General features: G+C 40.4%; 1 protein-coding gene across 2 annotated transcripts in view; it reads right to left on the bottom strand.

Annotated features, from left to right (window-relative positions):
- The window catches only part of NEBL (nebulette), a 341865-nt gene that overhangs the window by 202276 nt on the left and 117367 nt on the right, over window positions 1-22222 (bottom strand). For both annotated transcript variants that reach the window (XM_036023529.1, XM_028506855.2), the window contains exon 3: window positions 9275-9359. In XM_036023529.1, the coding sequence (XP_035879422.1) occupies window positions 9275-9359 (85 nt within the window). The remainder of the gene's footprint in view (window positions 1-9274; window positions 9360-22222) is intronic.

The raw sequence follows: 22222 nt of genomic DNA, 5'->3' as shown, positions 1-22222 counted from the left end.
CAGTTCATAGATTATCACATGATCAAAAGTTAAAATATAATCCTGACAATTGTTTAGCATGGTTACTAAATAGTAACTATTAAATTAAATTAATAAGATTTCTAGCCTCTAGTTTAAAATTTTAAACAAAAGACAAAGATAAAAACATATTTAAAAATATTAAATTATTATACAGAGGCAGCAAAAGTAGGTTTACAGTTGTGAGTACACAAAACAGAGTTTATTCTTGTATTATTATTTATTAATTGTACAAACAACTATAAATCTACTTTTGCCCCACCCTGTCTTAAGTCACTTGGTGTGTAAAAGTACTGTGCACCTAGGAAACTAAATCTGTAGCTGAAGACACTTGTTAGATTTCCCTTGAAGATATTTCAAGATTAAAGATTCTGTTGAAATAAAAACAACTCCACACAAACAGGAGTTCGAGAGTGTCAGGCAGAAGGGGCCAGAATGTCCCTCCTAGTCAGGATCAAATTTGTGTGACCTTGATTTCCAACTGACCATCATCCTGACCCTTGACTTCACCAAAAATCAAGAGATAGGCAGGGTGGGATGAAGGAAGGGAGGGAAATTCTAATTGTTCGCCTCTAACATTTTGTAATGAAAAACACTCCATTAAAAAAGAAAAAAAAGCACAACCCATATTTTTGGAAGCCCAAGTAGAGCTCTCATTTCAGAACACAATACAACGATTGTTCCAGCGGAAGCTTTTTTAAAGGGTAAAGCCAATTAGTCATCTTTCTGCACAAAATGTCTTGAGTCAGTTTCCATCTTTACAAGGTCCCTGCAGATTCCAGTGGGCAGTACTTCTGAAGTCAGTGGGTGGTATAAGCAAAGTTCTACAACAATATGAGATGATAATTAGGCCACATAATTTCTGGTAAAAGAAAACACAGGTCCTTTAGTAGAGCTGAAATGTTCAGCATACCAATTGGGCCTACTGTGTGCTACTGGCTACCCTTGAAGTTACTCCTAACAATCTTTTTCGGAATCCAGTGTGATACTGCCAACTTGTCCTTATTGCCTGGTGCCCTCACAAGGCAGTGGTTTCACAGCATCATCCTCCATTCAAAAATACACTATTAGGAAATTAAGACTACTAACTAATTAAGAATATTAATAAATACTAATCAATAAAAGGGGCTGCTTTGGGTGAGCAACTCTGTGTAAGGAAAAGTAGAGAATTACTGAACTGAGCAGTATCAACTTTTATCCTTGGGCAACTGCCTGGGTGCACTGAAATAACTCAAGGCTGGGGGCCTCAGCAAGACAAACTCTAGAAGGGAAGGAAGGGTGGTAAAAGCAAATGGAAGCACTGTACAGAGAAGAGACCAACTTTTAGAGTCCAAAAGCTACTACATAATTAATCAAAGACATTCAAGAAAAAAATTTTAAATGAGAAAGCATAAAGGAAGTGAATTAAAATATTTCCTAAATGTATACTAATGTGTAGAGTTATTCTAGTTACTTTTACATAGGAAATTTGAAAACTACAGGACTAAAGATAAGACTAGTTGCTATCAGTGAACATATATTATGACTATAACTACTTTTTTCTTTCGTCCTCTTGTTTTTAAACATGTTAATGTACAGTTAGACATAGCTTCACATGTGATTTGCCCACTAATTCTATCAGGCCTATGTGATGCTCCAAGTATGACCTTCACCCAGTATCAGCGACTAACCGAGTGAATGGTCAAATGAAATGGTAGGTCTGATTATTATTATTTGGCAGAAAAGAAAGCACAGTGGTTCCTTTCCTTCGAGCTCTTTTATTGTGAACTGGACGTGTGATTGCAGAACAGTTCTGTACTACAATCAAAATCATTACAACTAGAAGGGCTTTGAGGGATCATTTAGTTAAAACCCATTATTTTGTGCCCTGAAAATATGAGTGATGCCCACAGCCACATTTAGTGGTAGAGACAGGACTAGAACTCATAAATCTCCTGATGCCTGGCCTAGTGCTATTTTACCAAATAAAATCAAAGGTAAGCAATTTATTTACAATGTATTGAGATAAAAAAATAAGTACATTTTCTTTATTTCCTCTAACTGCTCCATGATTTCCCACAAGCCCCTATCACACTGAAGTGAGAGGAACTAAATTTAGTCCCAACCATTAACCTGACCCCATCCAGTATTTAAACAATCAACTTAGGTAAATTCAGATTTCCTCCTGCTTCCTGGCTCCTCTCGAAGATGGTTTCTAAGTGTGTATGAGCAGAGACAGCCTCAGTGACCCCAGAGTGAAGAAAGGGGGGAGGGTCAGACCCATGCCCATTCTCTCCCTTAACTCCTTTGTCCTTGGTGGCATCTCCTTTTCCTCTGATCACTAAGCATCCTGCGTGTGTCTGATGCTGAAGGTGGTGGCTGGTGATCTCATAGTGCATTCTCCCCAGATGCAGAAAGAGCCTGGCGGTATCACTTGCTAAACCTGTCCCTCCTTCCTACTCACTGAAGTTCCACCACTACTCCCTGCCCGCACCAACCCCCTGCCCCAATAGCTCCCCAGCAAGTACCCTTGCTCCACAAGGTGCACTGAAACTTCCATTACTTCCATACCACATAAGACAGTAAGATACTGGGAAGTGGAGCTCATGTTCTCCCCTGACCACCATGCTGTGGAGGCCCCAGGTTCATTGCTTAGGTGGGAGATAGTTCCAGATATACCTTATGGAGTGGTCTTCTCTGCTTCTCACACTCCACCCATCTAAAGCTGCCCCATCTTAATTCTCAAAAAACTTCAGCCAGAGAGAGGAGTAGTTATACTTCTCTTTCAGATTTTCCTGCCTTCTTCCTGCAATCTACCATGACCAGACAGGTGATAGGCATTACCCTCCACATGGGACCACATTTCCTCTTTCCCAAAGTACAGTTCACTCTTCTTTGTCTGGGCCCCTAATGTGGGGTAGTGAGGCAGAACATGATTAACAGCAAAGAAAGATGAAAAACACACTGATTTAATATTTTTAAAATAGTCTCCTCATTGCAGCTGTTATATGCATGGCCCCAGAGTCACCACATCGATAGGCTGCTTATTCAAATGCCTAATTCAAGAACCAGTAACCTGACTCCGGCCCACAGAATAAGAACAAATAGCTGGTAGCCTCCCTGCAAAGTAGAGCACGCACATCCTCCTCCAAGAGCTGTGGGGATGATGGAAAGGGAGACAGGATGAGCCAGGAAGGCACCGAAGGCCCTCTGTGCTGGGACTCTGAGAACAGATGGGAAGAATATGGAGTCACTTCAGGTGGGTGAGGAGCAGAAGACCAGACCTCTGTGATGAAAGGCCCTAAAACATCATCCTGACACGGCAAATCAAAACATCTTGGTTATTTTCCTGTCTGTCACTACTGGCATGTTTGTCTCCTGCATCATTTTATCCAGAAGTACAATAGGAAAACAATCTGACTTACGGGAAACTGTGGGAGTTAGAGTTAACATCTGCACAGCATGTTCTGTTCCCTGAAAGAAACGTGCCACATCAAGTGAATTAATATTTCTCCTTTGAAGTTCTTACTCCCATTCAGCCCTTCTGATATGTGAAACACAATCTCTGATCATTTTCCCTGCCTCACAACCTTGAAAAGAAATATGCAGAAGCTTCTCCTTGTGAACTTTTACCTTTCCATACATGAGAAAGCGCTTATTTGGGGAAGGAAGAAGCATTGCCATAGGATCAGAATACAACATCAAATGGTGAAAAATCAAAACATGGGAACTATAAAGCTGCCAAAATGAGGTTCAAAGAAAATGGAAAATTAAAAGGCAAGTATGAAAGGCGCCTTGTCCAAGAACAGCAGAATGCAAGAACTACCAACAAAAACTATCTAGAGAGACAGTCTTCCTGTTTAGAAGTCTGAGGCTCTCACATGAGATAAGGGAAGGGAAGAGGACCCAGCAAAGAGCTAAGAGTCCACTGAGACCAGGAAATGGGAAAAAAGATCTGCATTTGGAAATGGGACCCACAGCTGGGCAGGATGCGGCCGACCACTCTGGGACTCCATACGGATCTGTCTGCAGGCGAGCACTCAGACCTCCACCTCCCTGGAAATGCTTTGAAACAATTAAAATATACACAGCTTCTCTCGGCACCTCTTGTCACAGTTGTTTTACCTCCTTTTGTTCATTTATTATCATCCCCTCCACACTAGACTATAAATCCCCTGAAAGTGAGCACTTTATCTGGGTTCTCTCCCTACAGCATCCCAGGATCTAGCGCAGAATTTGGCATATGATTGGTGCTCGGTGGCAAATAAAATTTAGGTCCAATTTATGATAGAGTGGGGATCCTTGGAATGAAATTTGAATCATGTAGAGGATGCTAGCTTTCCAATCATCCTTGAACAGTAACTAAAGTTTCATATCAGGGATTTGTTGCTTTAAAGGAAGTCAGTCTTCAATGACACCCAATTAAAATGCAACTGCCACCTGAGAAGGGTCTTGCTCTAGGTAATTATTTAACACCTTACTAGGCGGTTAGATGACAGATAACTGGGAGAAAAAATCCTCCTGAAATGGAACTTAGAATAAGGAGGCACAGAGAGGTGCCATGGGCAAGCCAGAGAGAGAGAATGTGTGTCGCACACTGCCTCCTTGAACTTCCAGACATTTATATTGAACATGTGTCTTCATTTCTCCCACAAAGATGTTTAACCATTATGTTCCCCATAAAAAAAGTACATTACCTTCTCACACTTCCTACTATCTTATATCATATTCCCTATGAGCCATGTTTTTTATGCCTCCACAGAAATGTGGAAGATTAAAAAAGAATCAACACAAATTACAAAATGAAGACTCAGGGGTTCCAGGATGATTTGTATGCTATCCATAATCATTTTCAACTTTCCACTTTATAGCGCTCATAAATTACACGCACTCCATTCAAGAACACAGTGAGCCCAAAATCTCTATTATTTTCAGCATGACTGCAAACAGCTAAGCCAATCGCATAAACTAAGTGTGAAGTAGCTAACATTTCATCTTTGTTTTGAGCAGTGCTTTTCAGGAGGCCCAGGACTGTCACTAGGACAGTCAACCAGGGCCCTGGGAATGGGAGGAGGAGAAGCAGGGGGACGTGCAGGGGGCAGAGGTTCGCTTCCCTGCTCAATCACAACAGCCCCACCCTGCCCTCTTTCCTACATGCACTTCCACTCCAATTTCCATTTGAAGAACTATTTCCACAGCTTTAAGAAGTCTGCAGATCCTGATCCAAAGTACTCAAAATGTTTGTGTCTTTCTTCCAACAAAGTATGCTACACAACCTTAAAAAAGAAACACTCGCTATGACCTAATATTAAAATAAGTTAAGAATATTTCTCTCCTAAGGGACTTTTCATCTTTCTGAGTGTTTGAAGTTCAGGGATTCCCCAACTCACAAAGAATTTGTGTTCCAGAAGTTTAGTTTGTAAGGCAGGTCACTGGAACGCAGGGCACACTTCCATAGGAAAAAAATGTGTGGTGCCAAGACAAGCAATGAAAGCTTGATGCCCTACAGTAAAGATAATGTTACTAACACCACTAGAAGTGGAGTTTTCCTTATGCTCTTTGCTGAAGGGGCAAATGTGGGCCAGGAGGGTGCCTAGCCACCATTGGTTTATTTCTTTGAAGCAGTTCATCCAGCGATGTGTGATGAAAAGGGAGCTAGTGAGGATGGAGGTGCTTCTCTCGACTGCCCATTTTCAGGGCAATCCACATCCACTGTGGCCCATGGCTGGCCAAGTAGTTGTTTGCAAGCTGGATAATGCCCATAAACCACAGCTTACCTCCAGTTCTGAAAAGTTAAATCATGATTTGCTCATTTATTCTCTAATAGTTTGTACCATTTTATTATAATAATCTGGAACCTAATACAGATCCTCCCCACCAAAAAAAAAACTTTGGAAAAAAAATGCTGGCTGTGTTTATAACCCTCTCAAAGAGAAAAAGGAAAAGATAACATGTACCTATAAATAACTTTCTAGGTTGGACTGCAAATTAATTTTTTCCTTCATTTTGGCTCATTTGGGAAGGTAATGAACTGAAAGAAAAGAATTAGCTTTAACCAAACAATTCCAACAGATTTCAAAATATCAAAACTTGGAGATGTGAATGGATTTGACTCATTTAGCACCACAAGTTATCAAAACAAGTCAATAAAATATTAATAGTCAATTTTCCCCCAAGTCTGTTGAGCTGTTCAGAATTCTTGATGTCAAAACTCTAAGGAAATGCTCTGCCACAGAAGCAAACCATTTAGTATGTTAAAATTAAATTGATTTCCATTAATGAATATTACCATTAGGGCAGATATCACTCCATGCCTTTGCAAAAACAGAAGCGCTCTTATAGAAGGGCTTCCATCTTTCACCTGGAAAAATAACAATCACAATAATAATGAGGAGGAAGACTTCTTCCTATGTGTGACTTCTGCACTTTCTGCAAAATTCTACCTTTATTCACTGGTCTATCACCTTGAACTGCAAGTGTTTGCTTACAGATCTCCTTTTCTAGGTGTTTCCTGAGTAAAGGGGTCAGAATACTGGTAAAAGTATGGACACTGGGAGCTCACAGACTAGGTTCTATTTCAAGTTCAAATCCTTACTAAGTTAGCAAGGCCAAGCTATCTATATTCTCTAAAGGTTGAGTGTTTCATTTAAATAGAGATAAAAATAAATGCCTGTCTCATAGGGCTGTTTGAGAATAAATGAAATAATACATGTAAAATTCTGTGCCCTGAATACAGCAAGATTGATGGTGGTGGTGATGCCTTTACATCCCCCTCCCAATGCCTCGCCCAATTCAATACATGTTTTTTTTAATTGACTTGAACTTCCCCACACTGTCTGCCTGATGAAGTTCCACATTTCCTAGAAGAAATGACATGGAGCAAAATCTTTTAAAAAATCTGATGCCTTCTCCTGATCACTGCTTGGAGACCCCAGAGCACTTTACGTACACCTCTACTGGCTCTTGTCCCAGCAGCCTGTCCATTTGTTTATGCTGCCTCGAAGCTTGCAGTTTGCTACATAAGGAAGAATAAAAACAGCCTTTTGTAAAACAGTGAGCTTTTTTTTATTTGCATTTCTAGAATCTGGCACAAGGTAAGAAAACAATAAATGCTTATCCCTGGGCCAAGCTAAAGGCACCTACAGTCACTAACTGAAGACACAGTGGTTGCTAGCTGAACCCAAAGGGAGCAGTGTGCCTTCCAAAGGAAGGAGACAAGGGTTCACATCAGATCCTTTCTTAACCTTCAAGGCTCCACTCAAATCCCACCTCCAGAAAGGAAAGAAGTGCTTTCCTTTCCTTTCTGAATCCTTACTGTATATTAAACATAACAGTCACTCTTGGAGGATAAGGGGGTATTAGTACTGTTTCCTCAGACACCCTGTGAAGGGAGGATTAACTAATTATAAATTCTTTTGCATAGAACAAGTTCTCCAATGTGCTTGAAGTACTTCTGCAGAATTATCTAATTAATCCTAACTTGATGAGAAGAAAGGCATATTGGATCTGCACAGACTGCAGCCAAGTCCTGGCACCTTCGGCAGTGTGAATGAGCAAAGGGCTTTCCTGCTGGCCCACAACAGTGCCTCTCTGGCCAGCACTCAATTTTTTGAACTAAGAGCTTAGCACACAAAAATTAGCATTTTACACAAACCAAAAACTAACTGCCAACCAAGTCTTGATGGCATTGTTAACCAACAGTAAACTCTACTTTGAGTTATATTTCCTCTAATTAAATGAACTGTGAAGTGGTCTCAAGTCCCCAGGAAAGAGGGTGGTGGGAACCACCATCTTCCCTATGATCAGATAAACCTGCACGGAAATAATTAGATCCGGTGCAGCTGAAAGCTAACTACTCTCATTAAGAATAGTGACAGCCTGATGCTTTCAAAGAGTATTAGGTAGTCATCTCTTTCCGTCACACATTCTGCTCTTCTCCGTTTTCCGTAGCAAGGATTTTCAGGGATAATAATAACAACAACAATAAGCCTCCAGAGTCATATAACATTTTTTAACTTTTCAAAATGCTTTCACACCTATTTGATATTTGCAGTCACCTCAAGACAGGTAGAAAAGATAAGACAGACCAACTAATTTTACATAAGCACGAAGAACCGGAGTGGCTGTCCCAAGGTCCCCACCAATGAACAGCAGCAAGAGGACCACGACCCAACCTTCCCTACGCCCTCCCCGGTATCATTTCACTACAGGCAAACCTCTGAGCTACTGCAGGTTCAGTTCCAGACCACAGCATTAAAGCAAATGTAGTAATAAAGCAAGTCACAAGAATTTTTTGGTTTCCTGGTACACATAAAATTATGTTTACATTATACTGTAGTCTATTAAGTGGGCAATAACATATCTAAAAAAACAATGTGCATACCTTAATTTTTAAAAATATTTACTGCTAAAAATTACTAACCATTATCTAAGCCTTTGGTGGGTCATAATCTTTTTGCTGATACAGGATCTTACATTCAGTTTATTTAAATTAAAAAAAGTAATACCCACAAAGCCCAATAATCCAAAGCGCAATAAAACAAGGTGTGCCTGTACACCACTGACAAACGACTGCAATGTCGTTACTCAGAAGCTTCTGACGCCGTGGCCAGCAAGACCTGAAGCAAGAAAACTACTCGCAAAGACAGCAGCCTGGGTTTCTTAACAAGAGATTGGAAGTTCCTGCAGAAAACACTGCCGTTCAAATCCCTGGTCTTAACCAATGTGTTTCGCCATATTGAAGGCAGGTTTCCAACCAAAATGGTTGACTGGGAGCCAAGTGTGGTGTTCTAATCTTTGTTCATGCTGTCAGTGTGACATATGAAAGAAATATGAATAAAGTGACAGGATGAAAACAAAGCTAGTGGCTGGTGTGAGACACACAGACAGGGTGTTAGCCCCACATGCACTGCAACTGGGTCAAGTTAACACCTCTTTTTCCCCTACATATGCGGTGTGGGAAAGCTATTTATAAAATATTTTTAAATATTTAGGACCAAATAAATCAATATTGCTGGGAAACACTTACTCTGACCAGAACTCGTTTACTTGCCCTAGGCCCATGTGAATAACAGAACCAAGAATTTCAGGACGATCCAAGCCCAGGAATACAACAGATGTTCAGCAGCTCGCCCAGAATGCCCACCCAGGCCTGCGTACAGTCTCCACAATGGCCAGAGACCCAGAACAAACAGGACGATGACAGAAGCTCCAGAGAGTGGCTCTGCAAATAATATTTAGCACCAAAGTAACAAAAAATGAGCTTTCTAGAAATTACCTGACTCTGCAATTCACTTTGCTGCTTCAGGCGAAGATTTTCAGGTGTATCGGCCACAGTAGTGAAGGACTGCTTTGGGTAGTGTCTGTGGAGAAATTTTTTTAAGGAACATAATTAAAATACTGTTGCAATGGAAATAGGTGTCTCTCCTTTTAGCTAGGGTTATCTCTGTACCACTATTCTGGGTCCCACCCCCTCCTTCATTCTCAGGATCCTCTGTCACACAGCTATTCCCAACATCTCCCCAAATTTCAATCGCAGCTTCTCTATTCTCTTAGCTACTTCCCATCAGCATCCAGATATGCTCAAGGCTCTCCTCCCTCTTACTGTCCTTCCATCCACCCCACATACCATTCTAGCATGTGGTGACTAGAATCTATCCTCTCCTTCAGCCAAACTCCCTTAAAAAGAGACCTAAACTCGTTGTCCCTGTTCATCTCCTCTCCAACTTTAGGCATTCTGGCTTCTAGTTTCTGTTTCCAGAAGTTTCTCTAGCCAAAGTTATAATGACTGCCTGTTTGTCTCTGGTCTTCCTCTTATGTGGCTTCCCCTCCATCTTGAAATATCCGTTCTTGGTTTGTATATCACCACACACTCCTGACCTGGCTTCTCCCCATCTGCTCTTTCTCCGCTGCCTCCCATGGGCTCCTCTTTGTTGATCTCATCCATTCCCACAATTTTGGACACCTACCTCTGTAATGCTAACTACTCTCAAGTCTATATCACCAGGCCAGTGTTCCCTCCTGACCTTCAGATCCAATGGCATTTCCAACTGTGTATGTCCCATGCCCACCACAAAGTCAACCACTCTGAAACTCAACTGTCCATCATCCCACCCGACCCCAAGACAAGTCTCTCCCCCTGTATTCTCTCTTTCATTTATTAGTGCCCAATCATCGCCCAAGCCAAAAACATGCAAGTAATTTTGGCGCCTCACACATCCAGTCAATCGGTCACCAAAGTCTATCGCTTCTATCTCCTAAATATGGCTCAATTACATTGACTTTCTCCACCTCCACTGCCTTCTTTTCACTATAGGCCACATTTATCTTTCAGGTATCTACTACACTTGCCAGTTTTGCCCTTCCCATATGAATTGTCAAAACAAGTGTTTGGAAATGCCAATCTGATCACATTATCCCTCTGAGTAAGAACTTTCAAAGGCTTCCCACTGTTATGAGAATAAGGCCCAGCCTACCATCTTCCCCCACGATCAGCCCTCTGCAGACGTCTCGCTCGCTTGCCACGCTCTGGCCCTGGAGCCCACCCTTCTCTTCCCACCTCTTCCCCCCTCTTCCCCCATATGCCATTCCCCAGTCCTGGAACACTTGTTCTTCTCACAACCTACCTCTCTGGTGAGCTCCTCTTTATATACCTCTTTTTTAAAAGAATCTGTTTGTTTATTTTTGAGACAGGGGAAGGATGGGAGAAAGAGAAGAAGAGAAACATCGATGTGTGAGAGAGTCATTGACAGTTGACTCTCTCATGCCCCCAGCAAAGGACCTGGCCTGCAACCCAGGCATGTGCCCTGCCCAGAATCAAACTGGTAACCTTTTGGTTTGTGGGACAATGCCCAAACCACTGAGCCACACCAGTCAGGGCTCCTTATCTCTTAGGCCTTTCCTTAGATGTCACTTTCTTCAGGAAGCCTTCCTGGTCTCTCAAACGTGCCCTGGAATGTACTTTCCTTTCCATTATAATCCTTATCATATCCATCTGTAAGTTCCTGTTGACGTGTCTCTGTCTCACAACACAAGGAAAGTCCTGCGGCAGCAAGAACAGGCTGTCCTGTCCTTTGTCGGAGCACACTCAACACCTGCCAGTGTCTGCCTCATAGTATGACTTCAATAAGTATTTATGAAAAGAAGAAAAGAGGGAGGGAGAGAGGGCAGGAGAGAGGGGGTAGACAACAGTCAGGCAAAGTCTGAGAGCACAGGTCAGGCTGTATAGTAAAGCTGCACCGTGTTCTGTCATATAGGGACATGCACGCAAACACACAGGCCTCCTGCTGGTGAAGTGAGGGCACTTACTGCCACATGTGGATGAGGATACAACACTGGTCAGGGTTGCCTCCTCCCCACGCCCAGCTAGCACTGAGGGTACATCTCTAGCTACTGCAACTGTATCACCACAAAAGCTGTGGAACTCAGAGCTATTCTTCAAAGAGCCCCCTCCTGGGCCCCTCTCCTTGGGGATGTCCACCCTCTGTCTCTTCCTATGGTTTCTCAAAAGTCCTCTAGGCCTCACTGCTTCAAACTCTGCACCCCTGTAGAAGGTTCTTTTCAGCCTCCCTGTTCCTGGCTTCCTATGAGAAGATTTATGGAGTAATCATTTGTCAATGCAAATAAACTGAACAACCAACCAAAAGTAGGCTAGCCCTTCTGAAATAAGGATTAAGTATATTTTGGAACCCTGTGGAGTCAGACTTGTGATTGGAAAACATGCATTCATGCCTCATTTTGCCAGCATGCTTCGGTAATTAAATGTCCCACAGAAGTATAGTTTCCAGATAACTGAGGTTAAAACCCCATAACTTACTAGACACATTTTAACTATTTTAATTAATATCTTTCAAAAACCATTACATAACTTTTCTGCCTACTTAGAGTGTAAGCAAACCTAATTTAAATTTTATCATGATTCCTCAGGGTCATCTGAATAGAAATGATCAGATCATGATATAAGGCAGCTGTGCTTTCAAAGTTTATAAGGGTTGGGATGGCCTAAACCATACGTGATCATTATACTTTTACAGCTGTGGGACTGTCAAGAGATCATTGCTCACACACAGCCCTCTGCTTTTCACATCTTCTTCTCTCCTGGTTTCCTTTTCTAACCCAGGCTGAGAAACTAGGCAATCAAGTTTGTTTTAAATGTTGGTAAAAACTAGAGTTATTGCTTCAAGAGAGGAAGCCACAGGAGGCAAGGTCTCTCCCTCTCCTCGCCCTGAAGTCATGGACTTCGTGCCAGGAAGCCCCTGGTGCCACTTCTGGACTGTGCTCCAGATGCACAAGGAGTCAGACGGATGGCTTCGCTGCGTTCTGTGATTCGGAGAAGTCAGTTTGGAGAGTTGAACATTACTGGACTTTAAAACATAGTAACTGCACATGGCTCTACTTTAAAACTAAAATAATAGAAGCACTTTAAAAAATACATTCTGTAAAATAAAGTTTCACAGAGATTTTCAGGGGTTTCATGAGGTTTAATTTTAAAAATTTACATATATCTTTTAACTACTTTAAAGACTATAATTAAAATCTCCTCTCCAATGTGTTACTGAAAGTTTGCCCATTGAAACCCTACTGTACTAACTTACAGGTTAACTCAGTCTGGGTGCAGAATTTGAAGGGACAACCTTCTCCTGCCATTTACATTTAATTAAAGAGTCTGTACAATTCTTAAACAGAGATGGAAAAGTGAATGGGGGGGGGGCTCCATCTGCGACTGTTTCTCTGTGAGTCCATGAATTTCCTCCACACCAGGCAAGAATCATTCTATTTTGATACTAAAGAAACTTCACTTACCACCCCTCCCACTCATTTTGCAGTAACATTTTATGAAAATGATTATTCTCAGAGTTTGACTTTACAATGAGAAAATGTTATAGATCTGAACTTACAAAATATATGCATATAAATAAAACACTACTTTCATATGTTCGATACTGGCAACTCATACTAAGTTCTATTTGGAACAAGGGTTACACTAAAAAAAATTTTAAGTTTCTGCTGCTTTTTAGAAGACATACTCTGCTCTCCTGGTGGCCAAACTTACTAACAGGTTAAGCAATTACATCGAGAACTATAAATAGATGGTGATGCTTTGCATTTTTTCCAATATCTTTTTCAATTCTAAAATTTAATGATTTTGTCTTGATGTATTCATCCATAGAAATCATACCTCCTCTAAAGAGGCATAACAAGAAGAAATTATTGAAAATTATGATCTGAAAAGTTCAATTTAGTATTAATAACCAAAATAATAATGCTGAGGAAAAAGGAATTCATATCTGAAACTTTCTAGGGGTCATGAGAACTATTAAAACCTGGGGATTTGGAGATCCAAGTTATCTTCAGAGCTGGCAAAATTCAAGAAACTAAGGTGTTAAAAAAATGCCTACCAGTCAAAAGTAAGTGGAATGGTCTAACGAACCAAAAACATAAGATTCAGGAGAAGTGTGATTACAGAAACAATAGCACACACTACATTAGCTTAAATAATTACAATATCTGGACAAACCTAATTAATTTGCCAAACTTGACATAGCCAAAAGTCCTGGGATTCTCAGCATCATGTCAATGTAGTAATTTTTGTCTGATTTGACACTATTCTTCTCTAAAGTCATAGTCTCAACTCCCACTCACCCACCACCTCATCGGCAAAAGAAAACCAGACACAGAAATAAATGGAGGGGCCAGTGGTCCCTTATGGGATCATAAGAACAAAGAAGCAAAGAATTTTAAAACTAACTGATGCTACTATACAGTTCATTCTAGCTCTTTCCAAATACTGTATTTAAATGGTTGTAGAAGGTCTTCCTGAAATAAATATCTTGCATAGAAATCTTAAGGAAAAAAAGATTTCTTCACCAAGCCTGGATAAAGGACATTTCGCACTCTTTAAAAAATGTAGAACAGAAGGTACAGGGGGCATGAGAAATGGATGTTCAAAGAGAACCAGAAAAAACATTTTTAAAAACATACCAAAGAAGGGGTGAATTAATTGGTAACTAAACAAATTTCCTGGAAAATACAACATAATTGTGAAAATGTGATGTATACTACATTGTAAGCTGGTGGAAAGATCTGCAGAGTATCGTGAAATCTTTAAGCATCATAAATAGAAGTCTCTTTGCTGAAGCATGCAGAAATTGGATGAAATGTACCTATCAAGACTAGGCTGACAGCTGCAACAAATCCAAATTGCCATGAGATGCTACACGCAAAATAAACAGAGAGAATCAAGACAGTAACAAAAGACTACATCTGAAGCAGCTAAGTTAGGACACAGAAGACTTCCTACTATTTTTTTTTATCTCTGTGAGATTCAGTTGAGAAAATATAGGAAATGTTATATGCAAACCAGTAGGCCACTGCTGGTCAGAGTGAAGCCCGCAGTGTAAGCAGGTGGCAACCTCCATGGAGGTGGTAATGAGAAAGAACACCACTATACAAGAGCGAGAATCCAAGACCTCTCACTTCTTATCCAGAGCCCAGTGGTCATGACAGCACTGGAGTAAATCACCTGGGTTTGAACCTGGCTCTTCCACCTCATAGCTTTGTGTCTTTGGCAGGTTTCTGACCCTCTCTGGCTTCAATTTCCTCATCTGTAAAATCAACATAATGATAGCATTTCTTAGGCTTGTTCTAAAATTAACACTTGTAAAACACTTCAAATAATGTCTGGCTTACAGTGGGCACTCAATAAAATCTCTATTATTAATAACAATACCATTACTATTACTACTACTTTCTCTTTGCTCTGCTACAAAGTGACTTAACCTGTGTCTCATTGCCTTCATCTCCATAATGAAGATAAAATACTCCCGTGTCTTACAGGGGGTTGTTGCTAGGACCACATGAAAGAGCTTTATAAATGGAAACTACCATAAATGTGAGATACTAGTAAACCATTTAAATATATAAAACTAAGATCTTTATGATTTATTTATTGTAAATCTGTGTTAATACAGTGGTTCTCAACCACCTTCCCCAGAAGACATTTGACAAAAGGCATCATCGGGAGACATTTTGGGTTGCCCCAACCAGAGGAGGGGAGAAGAGGCAGGCGCTATGGGCATCTAGTGAGTTAGAGGTGTGGGATGCTGCTAAACATCTCACAAAGCAAGGACAGACCCCACAGCCACCTTGATAAAGACTTACCTTGTTAAAACATCAATAGTGCTGAGGTTGAAAAATCCCAAATAATACATATAAATCTCTAACATTAGAGAAAGCCATTAATTTTAAGCCAGCAAGCTCTTTCTAACCAACCTCTTATCTTTGTTTTCATTCTCATCCCTGACAACGTCAAACAGCCCACCATTTCCCCCTAATCCTTTGCCACATTGTAGGTCCATTCCTCCTGTCTGAGTCTTCTCACCCATGAGCATTTAATTCTTCCATCTCTAGTTTTCTGTATACCTTACTATTGTTAAAGTTCCATTTAAACTAGAAAATTTGAGGCCTGGCTGGTGTGGCTCAGTGGATTGAGTGCCAGCCTGTGAACCAAAGGGTTGCCAGCTGATTCCCAGTCAGGGCACAGATCTGGGTTGCAGGCCAGGTCCCCAGTAGGGGGCGCATGAGAGGTAACCACACACTGGTGTTTCTCTCCCTCTCTCCCTTCCTTCCCCTCTCTAAAAATAAATAAAATTCTAAAAAAGTTTAAAAAATAAATAAACTAGAAAATTTGAGGGCAGAACTCAGGTGTCAAAAGAATTTGTTATTATAGCATTATTTCCTTATGGGCTCTGTGCAGAAAAGAGTTCATACAGCAAGCCTGGATGCTATATTTGAAAGGCCAGATTACAAAGTTGGCCCTTGGCTGGTGTCCAAGATCCTGGATTTGGGGAGGGTTCCCACCACCATTAACTGACAAGAGTGGCGCACTGTGCCTAAGCTGTCTGTAAAAACAATATGGTTTATGCTGAACATTTGCTTTCCTTCTGGGAGTCCAGAATTTGGGTACCTGCCAGGCAGAAGGTGCCTCTGTGAACAGCCTCCAGTAAAAACCCTGGGAACTGAGACTCTAACAAGCTTTGTTGGTTGGCAACATTTGGCACGTGCTGTCACGACTCGTTGCTGGAGGAACTGAGCATGTCCTGTGTGACTCTTCTGGGAGAGGACTCTGGAAGGTTGCTTCCGACGCCCTCTGGACTTCGTGCCACACACTTTTCCCCTCCCCTGACTTTGCTCTGCATCCTTTGGCTGTAATAAATCACAGCCCTGAGTACGACTCTGTGCTGTCCTGTGTGACCTCCCAGAGAACCATCAAACCTGGGAGTGATCTTGGGGACCCTCAACATAGGTCCCTTTGTGCTGAAGAACATGCTATTCATTAAAAGAAGTGCAATAACATTTTTAAATATCTACTCTTTTAAAAATGCAAATGTTTCCTTAAGAACATTTGAAGGCAAAAGTTCTGACTTCACATCACTGAGCTGGCTTTTCAGCACTGCCTTTCTGGGTTAGGTAGAGACCTGGAGACTGTGCTCTAGACCATCTTTCATGCCTGATTCAACCAAGGAGGTAATTTTATCCAAGGGCCAAAATCATAACTATATTGAATGGTGGGAAGATGACAGGAGATTTAAACATAATTTTAAGTATTTCTCCCAAATCTAAACAACTCCATTTGTAGCAATGACAATTATTTCAAATCATTCAAAAAATTGAAGGAATTAAAAAAAATTTTAAACTGACCCTGAGAAAGATTACCACAACCAAATCTTCTATGAAGCCATTTGTAAAAGATGCACTTCAGCAAGGAAAAAAAATAATTCCAAAAGGATAAGCAAAGAAAACGGTAAGTGCACAATGTACACACCCACACACAAAAAGAACAGGCCTTGAATGGAACGAAAACAATATCTACTACCTGGGATTTTTTAAACAACAAAGTTAACATACTGGACAATAATAAGATGAGAAAGTAGTATGAAATTAAAGTGTTCTCATATCCTTATATCCTTATATGAGAAAGGTTAGGATATAACTGAACTTTAGACTTTACTTACATAAATGTGATAAAATTTCAAGGGTAACCACAAAGAATGCAAATATAGTACATATATTCAAATACTATAGAAGGGGGAAATCAAATTTTTTAAAGAACCAAAACTCTATCTCAATACAATAAAGAAGAAAAGAGAATAGTAAGAAAAAGAAGCAAAGAATAACAGGACAAATAGAAAATTAACAGTTAGAAGAAACAATTTAATAATCACAAAATGTAAATGGGTTACATTTACTAGCTAAAAGACCAATATCATCATATTTTTACATTCTACTAAAAATATCTGTATTAATATTACACAAGATACTTTTTAAAGGCATCATTATGCCTTTAAAAAATAATGGCCAAGGTTCACTTCACAAAAAAGTATCCTAATGTAAATGCACATCTGAAAAAAAACTTTAAATATGTACGTGTGTGAATGTGTGTGTATATACAGATAGAGAGGGATAGAGAGAGGGAAAACTGGCACATCCAACAACACGGCGAGAAATGTCAACTCCCCTCTCCTGTTTACTGCTAACTCAAGCAAGTTGACACAAAATGAGTGAATACATCATCAAATGTGTAAAATACAGAATTTGTGACAGTAACATTAGTAATATCTACACCAGGGTGTATCAGTCCACCTAAGAGCCAACACATCATGGCACTCAGCGATCACGCAGGACCTCCAAGCAGGCCCCGCCGTGAACGCCTGGCACTGGTGTGTACTGATGACTGGCAGCCTGCCTCCCAGGGCTCCCCTTTGCAGAAAAAAAGCAGGAATGAAAGCAGAATAATAAAAGGAAAGAAAAACCCTCTATGTTGTTACACTGACTCTTTATTCATGGACTCTTTCCCCATCCCTGAAGATGCTTGCATGTGAGCCCAGATGCGGTGAGGAAAGGTAACAGCACAAAACTGGGATGGGGGCAGAGAGGCAGGATGAGCAGGAACAGGAAGAAGGACTAGTACCCAGGCTCGGATCAACCATCACATACAAAACATGAGAAACAACCCCTGAAACTACGACAAACTGAAGGAAGAAAAAGTGTTGAGCCAGAGAAGCCCCGGTGCTCTGCGCAGAATGGTTTCTAAGGGCAAAGATGCAACAGGAACAAACACAGCATGAGGACACATGACCCAGGCATGGCTGTGAAGACTGGACCAGCCCTCACCTACTCATGAAAGGTGGGGAACCCAGGGACAGGTGGGATAGAACAACTTCAGACAGAAACATGAACGGGTGCATTTACATCTATGTTGTGCAGCATTCCCCTAAAAACTCAAATGTTAACAGATTTGTTTAAGAAGGACTTCCTCCAATGCCTAGCAAATCTAAACTGAAGCCAGCTCCAAGCTGCCACAGTCAGAACAGAAAGCAGCCACACACTTTCCTTTGTAAGTGCTTTTGCTGCTGAGCACACTTTGCCAGACACATCAGGGAAGTTCTCCTACCATTTCCAGTCCCATCTGGAACCCACATCTCAGAGGGCTGAACACCCAAAAGCCCAGTGCTGGGCTTTCTTCACTCGGTTCTCCAAGGGCCAAGCATGTGTACTCACATTCCTAGTCTTCATTATATTTCATTCCCGAAAGAACAGCTTAAAATTCACATTCATTGTATTGGGAAGATTTTGCTTGCTTGAGAGCCATAAAGGAAAATGGCACATTAGATGAGAGAAGGAGAAAACGTGAAAGTTTTTCCCTTTTTATAAAATTTCTAGACAATTTCATAATTATTAATAATTTGCTAAACTAATCCTACTTGAGTTATCCTTTCAGGTGTGTAAAACTGTATAAGTTAGAAATTCTCATTATCAAGTGTTTTAAGACTCAGATGATAACATGAGTAAATGAACAATTCTACATTATTTCTACTGCTACTTCAGTTTGAATGCTGCCAGGGGAATCACCACTTACTAGGTAGAGGTATTTCAGAATAATATCTTTTTTACATATTGGGCTCAGTCTCGGCATTTTCTGCCTTACAGAACCCCTGAAGTAAAAATCTAGTAGTGGACTATTAGCACTATTCAGCATCAGCCAAATATACTAGAGTTCTACTTATATTCTTTTAGGACCCTCAGGTTTCACGTGCTTCTTTCACTATCTTGCCATGTCACTGATGTGGCTTCTAGCCGTAAATTTTCATCCACAGCCATCATCTCATTCTTACTTCTTCTACTAATCCTCTTCCCTGTAGCACCTCCATAAACAACTCAGATATAATGCTGCTGGTTGCAAAACATCAATTTTTATGATTAAAGAAAAAAGAACAGTGAATTAGTGCAAGTAAGTGGGGAACCCCCTTCAGAAAGGAGGCTTATGAGAGCTGCTGGTGGATCACATAAAAGAGAAAAATGGATTATGATAATGCAGGCCTCCCGTACATGAAATACAATCCGCAGCTGAAAGGAGGAACAGAACGCCATCACCCGCTCTCTAAGGGGCAGTCAATAACCTGTCTAACGATTTACCAAATTCTCTCTCTGGCTGGAAGGGTCAAGCAACTTGCCACCTTTTGATTTACCTCCTCGGCAGGACTCCATTGTAACCTCTATCGTATATTTACAAAAGAGGGCATTATCAAAGGGATTACACGGTAAACCTGACCCGCCACACTGTGAAGTGCTTATCAGCCGTTGCAACATGTCACCTAGATTTTGAATTACAGTGTCAAAGGTGAAAAATTAATACACACGTACACACACACACACACACACAACCAACACACACACACATACACCCCTAGATGCTGTTTGAGAAAAACATGATCTGGTGGAGATTTTTCCTATGCTGTTGCTGACACTGACCGTGAAATGTACAAACAAGGACAAGCACGTGGCTGCGTGGCTCTGTGATTTGTGCTCAGGGACACAGCACTGCTGACTGCAGCCAAGAGGAACACATGCAGATCTGGGACTCAAGTATCTAAGATATCACTACTACCTGAAAAATATTTTTTAAAAGTCTGTATAAACACAGGACATTAGAAATACACAAAAGATCACGTTATATTCCTTTGCTAAAAAATAATATATGTGCATATAGTACCGCTAGTAAATTCTCAGTATCAATAAAGATACTTCTTAGCCCTAGCTGGTGTAGCTCAGTGGATTGAGCTCGGGCTACGAACCAAAGTGTCGCAGGTTTGATTCCCAGTCAGGGTACATGCCTGGGTTGCAGGTCATGAACCCCAGCAACCGCACATTGATGTTTCTCTCTCTCTATCTCCCTCCCTTCCCTCTCTAAAAAATAAATAAATAAATAAAATCTTTAAAAAAAAAGATACTTCTTTAAAGGCTAAAAGAGAAAAGCATTAAATAATCCTATTTTTAAGAAAATATGTAGGCAAAACTAAAAATGAATTTTACACTCAGCTATGAATTTTACTTAAAAATGCTGCAGTCTCATAGATAAATTTATGGCTGATAAGCACATGAAATAACTGTGGGAAATTAATCATGAATAATAATGATAATAACCAGAACAACTACCGCTGGCATAATGGTCTATACTTAGCTCAGGTGCCACCTCCGTGCTCAGGGCAAACATCACTAACCACACCACTCTGGTTTGGAAGGCCCAGAAAAGACCCAACATTCTCCTTAGCACTCCAGGTAACCACTGCCCAACAGCCCAGACCATTGCCTGAGCCTCCCTGCCCCTGTAGACTCTTCTTGACAACTTGCAAATAAGTTGTTTCTTAACTTTTCAAACTATAAAAGTAATTTCAAGAAACTAAAATCTATTAACTATTGGCCTCCACTATGCAATTAGAGAAATATTCTTATGGACAGAGAGAACTCTTCAACACACTTCGGTTTCTTCAAATTGTGTACATTAACTTTACTTGATGTGTTTTTTAAGAATAGGCAGAGTGAGGGAAAACAAAGGAAGTTACCCCAGAACTGGCATCTTTCACAGAAGTATGTGTTAAAGAGAATGAAATAAATGTCACATACAGTGTTGCCAACTATGGAGTCCCTGTCTGTCCCCCTTGCCTCTTCAAAGCAACTCACTGAGTCATGTTTCCTGTCTAGGTACCACGAGGCAGAATCTAACCACAAAACAGATCAGCTCTTTTTTAAATGTACGTTTTCTGGCTATTGATTATATAATTAAACTACAACCCAATAGAGCACTAGACTTCTGCTGTGTTCAGTGACTTGTATCTGGAGAAATATGTGCAGCTTTAAACCTTTTCTTTGACAGGTTAATGGCATAGGAAGAAAAGAAGGACTTTCTGAAAGGTCTGAACTAAGTACTGTATTTTAAAAGGAACATAGTTAATATCTTCAAAATTGTACATATTAGCTTTAATATGTTTGACTCACATAACTTCAATATAGCTGATTCAAATGGTTAATCAAGCATCTCCTACCCAAAGCCCAATGGAAATATTTTTAAATGTACATATACATATATAATAAATACATATACATACACAGAGAGAGTTGTTTGTAAGTATAAAAGTATTAGTGGTAGAGAGGAAAGATTAAAGTCACCTTAATTCAGCAATCTTCAAACTTTCCCATCTCATGCATACATAAATTCATAACTAAAATTCTGTGACAAAAAATATCTATTTCCAATCAGATCAAATATAGCTGATCTGACAAAAAGAGGTGTAATTTTGATTGATTTACAAATAATACATAATAGTAATTATGTACTCTTTTTGCACCAAAGTGACTTTTAAAAAAATCAGGTACCAATACTTGTACATAAGGATTACTGGCACCCAGATTTAAACAATCAGAGGCAACCTTATTATATAACATGACTAATAAGATGCAACTGCATTATATAACCTATAGATTTATGGTTCAAGACAGGCATTCATGCTGGACAGCTATTATTGTGTTGGCTGTTGTCATTTTTTTATTTGACAATCTAAGGGAAAAGGGTCAGTGCCCCTGACTAAATAGTCAGGTATTGCATGTTTTAAAAATTTTGTGGCACATGAGTTGAAAATCACTGCCTTAGCTGATAGTCTACAGATAGGGTTAGACTTACAGAAAAACAGAGTAGTCAAAACTACCAGGTGTGAGGGGGCTCTGGAAACATCACCGGAGTCACCAGGCTATTCAAAGAACTACACTCAGATCATACAGCTCCTTAGATGCCTTGCCTCATCCATCTCTTCCCCATGAAGAACATACTCCACTGACAGGAGAGGTATTTACCCCAGACAGACACCCACTAAAGAAAGCAATCAGCCTGTGA

Source organism: Phyllostomus discolor, chromosome 1, assembly GCF_004126475.2.
Source record: "Phyllostomus discolor isolate MPI-MPIP mPhyDis1 chromosome 1, mPhyDis1.pri.v3, whole genome shotgun sequence".
NCBI classification, from domain to species: domain Eukaryota; kingdom Metazoa; phylum Chordata; class Mammalia; order Chiroptera; family Phyllostomidae; genus Phyllostomus; species Phyllostomus discolor.
The sequence above is the reverse complement of the archived record's forward strand: the minus strand, read 5'-3'. Positions and strand labels throughout refer to the sequence as shown.